Here is a 12,515-nt window from a genome sequence, read left to right as displayed (position 1 = left end):
ACCACATAGGGGGAGGACAACACGTGGAGCATTACCATGTCAGGAGGGGCAGGATCGGGAGGATGGGGAAACACACTCACTACCCCACTACAACACATTTGTAAAACACTATCACCCCATAGGGAGAAACTGATTAAGTATAGCATAGAATGGACACAAGGGACGGACAACAAAATGACAATATCATGGCCGCCTAATGGTAGCTTCGATCCGTACACTCAACAGGCACTATTAAACCATTTACATAGCACCTATAAGGGGAAGAAATTAACACACCACGTGGAAGTGTTTAACTTGTGGAGAATGTTCCAGGGGTCCCGACCCGGACCAAATGGGATGTTCACTATGGGGGAAACACCGGAAGGAAAAGAGATTAAGAAAGAAGGAGAGAATGAGGAAAAGAAGGGTGGTAGCACCAGGAACACGGGGGAAGAAGGAGGAGAAGGAGAAAGGAGTAACAAACTAACAAAAAATGAAATAAAAAAGGAACAGAGCGACGATATACCTCTAACGCTGGTAGTAAAAACAGAGGGGGAGGGACTGTACCCCTTAAGAGAATTAGGAGAAATAGAAAGAGGACAGGCAAGAGCGGCTGAGGGGTATTCGAACCCAGCATACAGCCCACCACCATATGCAGCTCATAGGGAAACGACAAAAGGAAAGGGAAGGGCTGGAGAAGAGAAACCTGCGGAAATAGGACAGGACGAGTGGGTAGCTGCACAGTTACTATTGAAATTGCGAGGATCATTAACAGGAGAAGAGAGGGAGGTAGTAAGGAAAACGGACGAGGATGATACCAGGGAGAGTGAAATGACCCGGGAAGAGCAGTTAAGAGAAAGGGAAGGGACCTTAGAGGAACGACTGGCGGAGTTAAGGGATGAGCAGAATGAGCTGATCAAGCGACTAGAGAGGGAGGAAAGAGAGAGAGTAAGGGAAAGGAAAGAAGGTAAAAACGAAGTAGAAAGAATAAAGGAACGAGCTGAGGAGCAAAGGAGAGAAGCCGAGAGGGTAAAAGCAGCGGCAGAAAGAGTATCAAGAGCGGTACTAAGGGAGAAGAAAAGGGAAGAAGAAGAGAAGGAAAAGGAAATGGCGATGTGGAAGAAGAGGTTACTATCAGAAACAAGTAGGAAATATGAAGAAGGGAGAACGATAGAGGGTGTATTGGAACAAGAAAGGGTGAGATGGGAAAGGAAGAAGGAGGATGAAAGGATATTGGAAAAAATGAGTAGTGAAGTAATGGAGGAATTAAAGAGGAAAAGAGAGGAAATTGGTAGAGAGATGGGGGGAAGAAATGAAGGGGGAAGAGAAGATAGGAGAGGAGAGAGTGAAGGAAGGAGGTATGTATATAAGGACACAGAAGTAGCAACGACATCAACACAAAGGGGAGCGGTTAGCAAGGGAGGAAACGAAAAAACGGACCTAATAGATTTAAAGACGGTAACAATAAAGGGGCAAAAGACAGAATGGGGACTGCCATTTATAAATGACTTCTGCAGTGAAGATGACGAGGGAATGGAGAGGGATGGGAGAAATGAAAGGGAAAGCTTAGACAAACTATACGCCACCCGGACTAATGCAGACTCACCATGGGTGTGTATGAGAAAGGATGAATGGGAGAGAAGCAGGGGGGAGGAGCAAGGAAAAAAGGAAAGGGAAGCATATGAAGGCACACCATCACAATCTTACCCCACATGGTCAACTACATCACGCCCACTCCATACACCCAAGCTAACACCATCCACAACCGAAGTGACACCCTATGAAGATAGGCTTAGAGACCTCCCGGGACGTAGACAGGAAGGGCGGGTACACATGCCCACATCGAATACAGGAAAGGACGGGGAGGAAAGATTTACGAGCGGGGGAACTACAGATGGAACTGACAACATAAGAGAGGCGGAAGATGATGACGGGTGTGGGGGGTCGATTTTATGGAACCCAAGGGATATGAAAAGACACAACTTAATGCCACTTCTGGAGAAAGGGGGGGTTAGACCACAATACGTCCCTTGGAAGCATGTAGACAAAGAGAACATTAAGTGTAGGCTCCCATCATTAAGTGGAGGTGCAGGTAAATGGATATATGAAATGGAAAAATATACCGCCGGCCAGAAATTGGCAGTGGGGGATGTAAAAGGCCTTCTAATATCCATATTGGGGGATGCAGCTGATGACATTTGGAAGAGAGCGGGGTTCACTGGGGTTACAATAACTAATACATCGCACGATGGAGCACCATTCGCAAACTGCAGGCATGCATTATGGCAAGCACTGAGGGTACAGTACCCAGATACGTCAGACATAGGAGAAATAACATCACGCAAGATGCGTGAGAACGAGGATCCTGTTGATTATATCCAGGAAATACAAGAGAAGTGGCGCATGGAAACTAGAGAACAATGGGATAAAACACCAGCAATATTTTATCATATACTAGTTCAAGGGCTCCCAGAAGGAGTTCAGAAACAATTGAAGAAGGTGGTGGGAATGGAAGCAAAATCATGGCCAGAAATACAACTGACGATAGTACATCATTGTAGGACATGGCAAGGTAAAATGAAACAAAAGGAAGAGGATAGGAAGACGGAAGAGGCTAAACTGGTACAGAAAAAGCTCACTAAATACACAATGGAAGGGGCTTTAATAACTACACCTGCAACAACGACCCAGAACCCAACGCAAGTAGTGGCTGCACAGGATCCCTCCCAAATACCACTATCACAGGGTGCAATACAACAGGTGCCGCCACTCCAACAATACACATCAAACACGGGAGGGGGATATTGCATGCCAGGAACCGGGTATTATAATTACAACAGGGGAAGAGGGGGAACATTTAGAGGGAGAGGATACGGATATAACACACAACCGCAGGTGGGAGGACTTAGAAATTCCTACCCCGCCGGTCAACCAGCGTACCAGGACAACACAGGAAACTTCCCATGGCAGAGTAGAGAACTACCGGTATGTTGGAGCTGTGGATTAGTGGGACACATGTCACGAACGTGTAGAGTAAGACCAGGAACACCGTTCTGGAACGAACAGGGACAACTAGGGCCCACACAGGACATACAACAACAACAACAGACGCTGCAGCAGAGAAATGAACACCACCCAATAGCAACCCAACCACAGCCACAGCAGCACGTAGCGACAACACAACAACCCCAAGTACAACAAACACAACTGGGTAGGGTAGCAATATTAGGACACAACCCTTACACAGGAAACGGCCAATCGTTGTACCCTCAATAGGACAGCCCACAGACGGCTTTGGTGTGTCCCATCCTGTCAGTAACACCTAATAGTGCGGAGGAACCACGCATAGAGGTAACGATAGGTGACAAAAAATTATCATTCCTTGTCGACACCGGGGCAACCCGGTCTTGCATAAGGGAAGGTAAATTTAAGATGTCAGGCGAAGCCATGAACACCCAAGGATTTTCTGGGGCTAAGGGGTTGGTTCCCTTTACGGATAACGTTCCCTTATCAATAGGGGATCATGACATGTCAGTTCCTCTCTTATACTCTAGGACCTCACCAGTGAATATAATGGGAAGGGACATCATGAACAGGTTAAACATGACGATCTCCTTTACGGAGAATGGCATAATTTGCTCTACCCCAGGAATAAACATGCTCACAGCACGACAAATTATGCAAGCATACTGCGGCCAGACAGCGATTAGGGCTGAGCCAGTAGATGGTGAACTATTTCAGTACGGGACAGACATGGCATTTGCATGGATGCCTGGTATAGAAGGAAAGATTTGGAGGAGGCCAACAGCTTATTTGTTCAGGCCAGAAACACCAGCCAACGAACAAGAAGGAAAGGTGATCTCAGTCAGCATAGAAAGCATCATAGCAACTGCTGATTACATCGCAGTACATGCCCAAGACAATGAAGGGAGAGCGTGGAGGGCAGTAATAGCATTGACTGAGGGATGTAGGCTAACGCAGGTATCTGACGAGGAGCTCTTTTCAGAGGAAAAGGAGAAAGGTGAAATGGTGTTTATGATGAGTGTGGAAATATGGCTAAAAATAATACATACACAAGTGACACAGAAAATTGCAATAGCATTAGACGCACCCACATCCACCCCAGCTACATTTTTTGAGGAAGACATGGCAAAAGTACCGACATCCCTATGGACTACTAGCCCCTATGACGTAGGATGTATAAAAAGTATAGGGGGTGTAAGGATAAAATTAAAAAAGGGTGCAATACTACCCAGAGTGAAACAGTACCCACTATCGAAAGAGGCAGATGAAGGCATATATGAAACAATAACGGCCCTTATAAATAATGGCATATTGGTCCCCTCAGAATCATCATGTAATACGGCTGTATACCCAGTGCGCAAGGCTAAAGGGGGGTCTTGGCGCTTCATACAAGACCTCAGGCCCCTGAACAACATAGTGGAAGCAGAATACCCCATAACCGCCAACCCGGCAACAATATTGTGTGGCATTCCAGCAGAGGCATCACGGTTTACAGTGATCGACCTTAAAAATGCCTTTTTCTCTATACCATTGCACCCAGACTCACAAGATCTGACAAGCTTCACGTACAGGAACACAAAATGGAAACACACCAGACTGCCACAAGGGTACTGTGAGTCACCCTCAATATTTAACAGAGTAATACAGATGGATTTGGGTAACATTGAAGTAGAAAGCACTGTGTTACAGTATGTAGACGACATAATAATTTGCAGCACTAACGAGACAAAGTGCAGACAAGACTCATTAAAAATGCTCACAATTTTAGCTGAAAAGGGTTACAAGGTAGACATGGAAAAATTACAGTACTGTCAGGAACAGGTACTTTACATTGGGCAACTTATATCCCAACATGGAAGAAAGATTGCACCACAGAGAGCACAGGCCATTTCAAAAACACCTGTGCCACAAACAGTGAGAGAACTACAGCAGTTCCTGGGTATGTGCAACTACTGTAGAGCATGGGTATTTGATTACAGTTCATACATAGGACCCCTGCTTGAGGCGTTAAGAGAAGCTAACAAGGAAGAAAACAAGTTAGGGTGGACAATGGAAATGAAGGAGGCTTTTGATGAACTAAAGAGTGCGATATCAACTGCCCCAGTACTGGCCACACCAGACTACGATCGACAATTCTTTATATTTTCACATTGCGACTCTGCAGTAATGAAAGCAGTGTTGGCTCAAAAAACAAGCATGGGCTACAAGCCAGTTGCGTTTTACAGTGGCCACTTGGACCCTGTAATGTTGGGTCATTTCCCTTGCGAACAAGGTCTCGCCGCAGCTGCTTTTGCGGTAGATAAGGCGTCAGGGATTACTATGGGGTGCCCAACAACACTATTTGTGGAGCATGCGCTATTTGCAATATTGAACAAACCTAAGTCCACCCTAACCACGCAGAGGGCATCAGGTTATGAGATCATATTATCGAGAGCTGAACTATCAATAGTTAGATGTAGCACAGTCAACCCCGCAAGGTTCTTAGCTGAAATAATTGAAGAAGGGGATTATGCACATGATTGTACACAAATTACTGAAATATACTCATGTGCTAGAAAGGTTGAAGAAAACGCACTAGAGGGGGGTGAGCTCCTGTTCATTGATGGCTCATCAACAATTGACCAGAGGGATGGGATCCGGAGAACAGGGGCAGCAGTGGTAAAAATGATGGATGTACCAGTGTGTGTGGCGATGAAATGTGTGCAACTACCACAGCATTACTCTGCTCAAGCAGCAGAACTGGTCGCACTGATCTTGGCGTTAAAGGAAAGCTTTGATAAGCGGGTGACAATATACTCTGACAGCGCATATGTCACGTCCACAGTACACTCAGGGCTGTCAAAATGGAGGAGGAGAGGGTTTAGGAGAGCCGACGGCACTCCAGTGCAACATGCCCTTCTATTGGCTGAATTAATTGAAGTAATAAATAACCCCCAAGAAATTGCTTTAGTAAAATGTACCGCACATACTAAGGGAGAAGATCATGTTTCAAGAGGGAATGCAGCAGCAGACGCTCACGCGAAATATGCTGCGTATTTTGGCGAAATATGGAACCCCCCAGAGTCAGAGAGAGGGAGAGGGAGGGGTAAAGCGAGGGAGATGTTGATAAGAGAAGGGTACACCCACCTTCCGGCCACACAGATAATGGAACTACAAGCAGCTGCCCCTATGGCAGAAAAGGAAACATGGATGAAGAGAGGATGCATGATGTCACCAACTGATGCACTATGGCGTCAAAGTAACACCGGAAAGGTTGTAATGCCACTGGCATTACTGACCACTGCCCTGAGCCAGCTACATCACCCAGCCCACACAGGAAAGGAAGTAATTGCAGCACGTATTAGGGAAGACTGGTTCTGTCCCGAGTTAAATTCTCATGTGTCCACCTTTATTAGCAACTGTCTCACATGCCAACAGTTTACTGCCGGTCACACCTTGAAGGTGATAAAAGGTACTATACCCCGGCCAGAGGGACCCTTCCTACATCTCCATATTGACTACGTTGATATGATCAACGTATGTCAAGGAAACAGGTATATGATTGTAGTAGCATGCCCATTTTCGAGGTGGATTGAAGCAGGACCCTGCTCACATCCAGATGCATTCAGAGCAGCAAAATTCCTTGTGAGAGAAATTTTCCCCAGGTGGGGAGTGTGCAAGGTACTGCGGTCGGATAATGGGCCGCATTTTGCAAACGAAATGTTCCAACATATCACGTCCTTACTAAATATCAAGCATAAGTTTGCATGTGCATACCACCCGCAGGCCAATGGCATATGTGAACGCCTGAATGGCCTACTAAAGGAAGCAATTGCAAAAGTACAGCAGACAACGAAAAAGAATTGGCTGTATTGCCTTCCGTTAGCTCTGTTTGAACTACGGAATAGACCGGGGTCCGACCACCACCTCACCCCCCACGAGGTGATTACCGGACGCCAAATGCGCCTCCCTCTAACGCCAACATCAAGAGCATTTACAGACCAAGACAGTAGTGCAAATGTTTTTGGTGATGAAATGTATCAATATGTTTCTTCCTTGATTACTAGTGTAGTGTTTGTTTCTCAACAGCTCGAGCGAACACGGGGCGTGTCTAACTGCAACCAACAAGAAAACACGGATAAGGAACTGGAAAAGGAAGGATTGTGTAAAGTTACTAAAGGTGACCACGTACTACTCCGCAATTTCAACAGGAGGTGGAACGACCCGCGATTTACTGGCCCCCATCTGGTAGAAGAGGTATCAACGAGGGCAGTAAAACTACAGGACAAACGTGCCTGGAATCACCTACATGACGTAAAGATCTACAAACTACAGACCCGCCCCGACACCACCGACAGATTACTTGGAAAAACAACAACACCTCCTCCAACAAGTGAAGAGACTTCTGCCACAGCCAACGACCCAAGTTCCCCTATATTGTGTCACTCCCCAAATTCACCAGAGACAGTAACTAAAGAACTAAGGGGTGATCCCCACGCTGCCCACCCCATGATCACACGCTCGAAGAGCAAAGAAACTTCCGCCTGTTGAGACCGAAAACCCCTGCCCATTAACCCCCATCCCCATTACGGTACCAACAGCACTAAAGGACATTGCCTTGCACATATACACATGTAAACACGTGAATGCTTTCTTTTCTTTTCTTTCGCACACGCAGGAATTGCGCATTATTGTACTATTAAGGAAGTAGGTAATTAACAAATTCGCTGCCCAGGTATAAATGGTACCTTCAGACGATAATTACCCAGAAGAATTGTCACACCAATTTGTGTATGAAATAAAGAGGCCAACGTATCTAAAAAGAAAGAGGGTGCGTGTCTACTACACAGCATTCCTCTTAGCCATAGAATATTCAATGCCCCACCTCCACCCACACCTACCTGCTCTAAGGGATAGATCGCTTAGAGTGGCGTGGGAACAGCTATTTGCCTGGGCACTGAATGATTATCTGGTAGGGAGGGCTTGAAACATAACTACTAACATTAATAACCAGCATTTTTGAGTACTTCCAGGCGGGCAACTTTATCGTCGCAAGAATACGCTGCCGGACTGCAGCACGGTAAGAGCAAAATGCCGGTGAAGTTAGCATTTGTAATAAAGATGATAGGGATTTTGATGATCACCGGGTTCTTAGCTGCCTCTGTATGGCAGTACAACTATCCTTCCAATATTATTGCTGTACCCAACCTTAACATACCCCCACCCCCAGCTGCAACAGGTGTTACGTCAGGTGATAATAGTAATATTGCACACAAGCAAAATAGAGCTAAACGCAGCACATATTCAGATTAAAATTGGGAAGCAGACAACAGAGGACAGCTGCTACGTCTGCTCACTAATACCATATGCCATGAGCGCTTCTCGGACATTTGTTGCCACAGAAATAGATGAAAAGACGGCAAGATGCATAATATACCTGGCCCTGTTCCAAACGAAAGGAAGATTTCAAGGGACCGTGGTACAACTAGTGTGGAAAACACGAGACACATATCCCTATGAAAACAACTTCTTAAAGACTTATTTGAGTTATTTCAAGACCAGTTTGCATGCTCAAGCATTCAGATACATAACAACTGGTCCTGAAAAAGGAGAAACAAAGAAAGTAACACTACAATACTTACCATGCGACTGGTATGCCGCTGAAGTTCCGGGAAAAACAGGATGTTGGGAAAGGGCACTGGTGACTATAACAGGAAAAGTGTACATAGACAACAAATGGGAGATAGGAGTGGTTGGCAGTAACATGGTGACAAAGGAAACCACTTCAACAATTAATGAACACAACCACAGATGTTGGACAACTTGGGTCAAGTACGTACCCATGCTCACGTGGATAGAAAAGGATGAAGACCCAATAATAATATTGCCATTATCTGCGCCTAAGGTATGCTACCAGCATAAGGGAGAGGTGGACGTAGGATACAACACCAACTGTGAAAGCGTGGTGGAGTTACCTGAGGGGGGAGCAGGAACAGCAGTAATAATGGACCATTACTGGGCTTGTGGAGAAAAGGCATACCACACACTGCCCCCTCTGTGGAATGGTGTATGCACAATGGTGCACGTCAATGTACCATCACTAGTGGTACCCCAGAAACATGTGAACGTGGCGAATTTCCCCAAAATGGATGAAGGAAATAAGAGGAAGAAGAGATCAGCACAATATACGAAACGCCCAGAGAGCAGAAGCAACGATAATAATACCATCCTGAATAGAAAGAAGAGACAAGGAGAACCTCTGACAGGAAATTATCCATGGGGAAGGTCGGAAACGTCACTGACTTCCATTCCTCCAGAGCACAGACTATTCAGCAGAGCAGCAATGTTCTTCTCCTCAATAATTCATCCAGGACTACAGGCTTACGCAAACGCAAAGTGGCTCCAGATAACTAGATGGGAACTAATGATGACTATCAACTCTACAGTAAATGGATTCAACGCAATAAAGGAAGAACTGCGAGCTGTGAGGATGGTAGCACTTCAGAACAGATATGTATTGGACCTCCTCACGGCTATGGAAGGAGGAGTTTGCGCAAAAATAGGACAATCATGCTGTACGTTCATTCCTGCCAACGATGCTGACAACGGTACACTAACAGAAGCAGTTTCACAATTGGCCCAGATGCACTCTAAAATGATGGATGAAAGTAAGGGTGTGAAAAAGGATGAGAGCTGGTTTTCAGTTTTATGGTCATGGATGCCATCTTGGCTGTCAGATGGACTGAAAATAATAGTTGGTTGTACTATTTTGGCAGGAGCTACCTTGATCATAATAAAATTTTGGAAGACAAGGAAGACACGTACCACAGACGAGATGATCGAATTGGCTGGCATGCATCCCTTGATGCCAGCGGATGACGGCCAACACACAGGGACCATAATAAAAGAGAGAGAGAAGTTGCGCAACCAGATAATGACCAACCACCTGGACCCACCGTCTGTGAAGATTGAAAACCCAAGAAACCCAAGAAGTTACATCGGGAAATGGGTCTACTGCACTCCCGGAGGAACATGTGCATATATGTATTGGTCATTTGAAGACCACGTCAACCACTATGGACATTTAGGAGGAATAACTAAAATATGGAGGGTGAGAGGAGATAAAGAAAATGATATGTTTGTGGTCGACAAGTCGACCAGAGGGGGGACTGAAGTGGGAGAATGGAACAACAGGCTCCCGCCAAACCCCCCTCGCGCTTGGCCTAGAGGATCACGACCTAAGCACCCGCCACGAGATGAATTTGTCCACCTACCAGACGACCAAATACCATGGTATAAGAACATACGGATGTGCCCACCCACCTGCCCTATAAGACGACCTGCCCATGTGGACACCTGTAACACGGATCAACTCGACTAAAACCAACACATCGTTAGAGATGCCATGGCGACTTAGCCAACAACTGAACACACATGCACACTGTACACGCCCACACCAATCTACACGAAGAACATACTCCGTGCTAATGACGTAAGTGACAAACATACTCATGGACGCGCATCTTTCTTATTTTATACATAGGCTTTTCTAAAAACGCAGAAACACAAGACGCACAATGAACTCATCTATAAAACTTGCTTAGGCTTCTCTTACAAACTATAATGAAGACACAATACTGGGAATAAGACTATAAATGGTGCCATAACGAAAAGCGCCTGTGCACCAAACAGTTCCACCTATACACCAGGCCCGAGTAGGCCACAAGCAAGAGCTTCCATGGACGTTAAAAGAACAAGAGTCAGGTTGCTGATCCTGCAGAATGAGCCTGGCGAAAGCAGAAAGCCAAGGCCGCAATGTTGCAAACCCGCATTCCAGAAGCAGACGATCAAAGGCATGATGTTGCAACTTCGTACACTGCAGACCAACGTCAAACTCGCACCTGCAAATTAAGCCAGGCACCCAGTGGAAAAACAATATTAATTGTGCGGAATTCTGTCTCAAACACGGTCCCACCTCACGTGACCAAGCCGAACCTGACAGGATGCCAAGGCAAGGAGGGAGGAGACGCCTGAAAGCCATGGTACAAGACACAGGTCGATACAATTCAATGAACATCTGCGACGGTGGGAGTAGTCAGCCTACCACATGTGAATGAATCCTCACATTGTCTACACATAACCCTAGTGAAACATTGTTGCAAAGAACAGGTGCACCGCGAGCTGGGAACGGCGATGGTCCCAGACTGGGAGGCTCGCGAGCGGACCAATTAGAACATGGGGCTCCTATCACTGACGCTATTAACATTGACCAATCCTCAGGGGTCTTCATGTAACAATTTTCAAGTATCAAGTTGAAGGGACAACCCAAGTGTATCACCTGACTGACCCTCGTCCACTAACAATGTTCTCTATACGTATGCTATACTAACCCTACCACTCGAGCGACCAATTAAGAGTGGCGATAGGTTTTTTGCTAACTTTCCAAGATGACGCAAGTAGCGCGTCATACAAGGGTAAAAAGGGCCTGCGAGCCCCAAGATTGTGTGTGTGTCAGGACGGACGCGTACGTTCCTTGACCCATCCCTGCCGTTTGCCTAATAAACAGCAGAACCACCTTGCTTCTTGCGTGTGCCTCATACTCTGTGCTTTTGGAATAAACGGGAGGAGTTGGGGCCTCCCCTGCCCGGAGGTCCGCGGACGGCTCCGCCGACCCCAGCAGAATTTCCCCCCCGACACCTGGTTTGGCACACAGAGACAAACACTAGAAGGACCTTTCCGAAAAGAAACAGTGAAAAAAGATGACCACAGTCTGTTTTTACAGAGGGGTCTTGGGCGCCAAATTGAAAAACATGGCTGACCCGATTTTTAGCTACCGTGTTCGCAGTCGGGAAAAATCCTTGTAGTTCATTCTAAAACCGCTGCCACCAGCCATTTCAAGAGGAAAGGGTAGCATTTGACTGCTACATGAGTATTTAGACACAGGGGATGCTAGGCAACCCCTCCAGCACTCTATAGGTAGATAGTGTATGCTGAGTCTATGAATTTAAAAAGACTAGTAAAGGCAAACACTAGAAAGGCCTTTCCTAAAAGAAACAGCAAAAAAAGTTGACCAGAGTCTGTTTTTACAGGGGGGTCTTGGGCGCCATATTGAAAAACATGGCTGACCCGATCTTTAGCTACCGGTGTTCGCGGTCGGGAAAAATCATTGTAGTTCATTCTAAAACCACTGCCACCAGCCATTTCAAGAGGAAAGGGTAGCATTTGACTGCTACATGAGTATTTAAACACAGGGGATGTTAGGCAACCCCTCCAACACTCTATAGGAAGATAGTGTGTGCTTGGTCTATGAATTTAAAAAGACTAGTAAAGTCAATTTAACTTTACATTCACTGGGAAACAGTAGTCAGTACCAGTGAAGGTATTTAAACATTGGGAAGTCTGTAAGTCATCCCTGTGCCACTGCACTGAGGGTGCTGTGTGACACACAAGAAAAAGATCATGCGTATGGAGTTGTCTAAAACTCCATATCCAAAGAACACAAAAGTAAAACACACATCAAAATACATGAAAGA

General features: G+C 45.9%; 1 protein-coding gene across 3 annotated transcripts in view; it reads left to right on the top strand.

Moving 5' to 3' along the window:
• Positions 1-11,561, top strand: part of LOC138525661 (T-cell surface antigen CD2-like) — a 651,206-nt gene extending 639,645 nt beyond the window's left edge. For all 3 annotated transcript variants that reach the window (XM_069635725.1, XM_069635729.1, XM_069635726.1), the window contains one exon: positions 7,072-11,561. In XM_069635725.1, coding sequence (XP_069491826.1) covers positions 8,354-10,363 — 2,010 coding nt within the window. In that variant the 5' untranslated portion in view covers positions 7,072-8,353 and the 3' untranslated portion in view covers positions 10,364-11,561. The remainder of the gene's footprint in view (positions 1-7,071) is intronic.
• Positions 11,562-12,515: the final 954 nt, after the last annotated feature.

Source organism: Ambystoma mexicanum, chromosome 7p, assembly GCF_040938575.1.
Source record: "Ambystoma mexicanum isolate Mex_15411 chromosome 7p, UKY_AmexF1_1, whole genome shotgun sequence".
Classification (NCBI taxonomy): domain Eukaryota; kingdom Metazoa; phylum Chordata; class Amphibia; order Caudata; family Ambystomatidae; genus Ambystoma; species Ambystoma mexicanum.
This window is presented reverse-complemented; position numbering and strand designations above follow the sequence as displayed.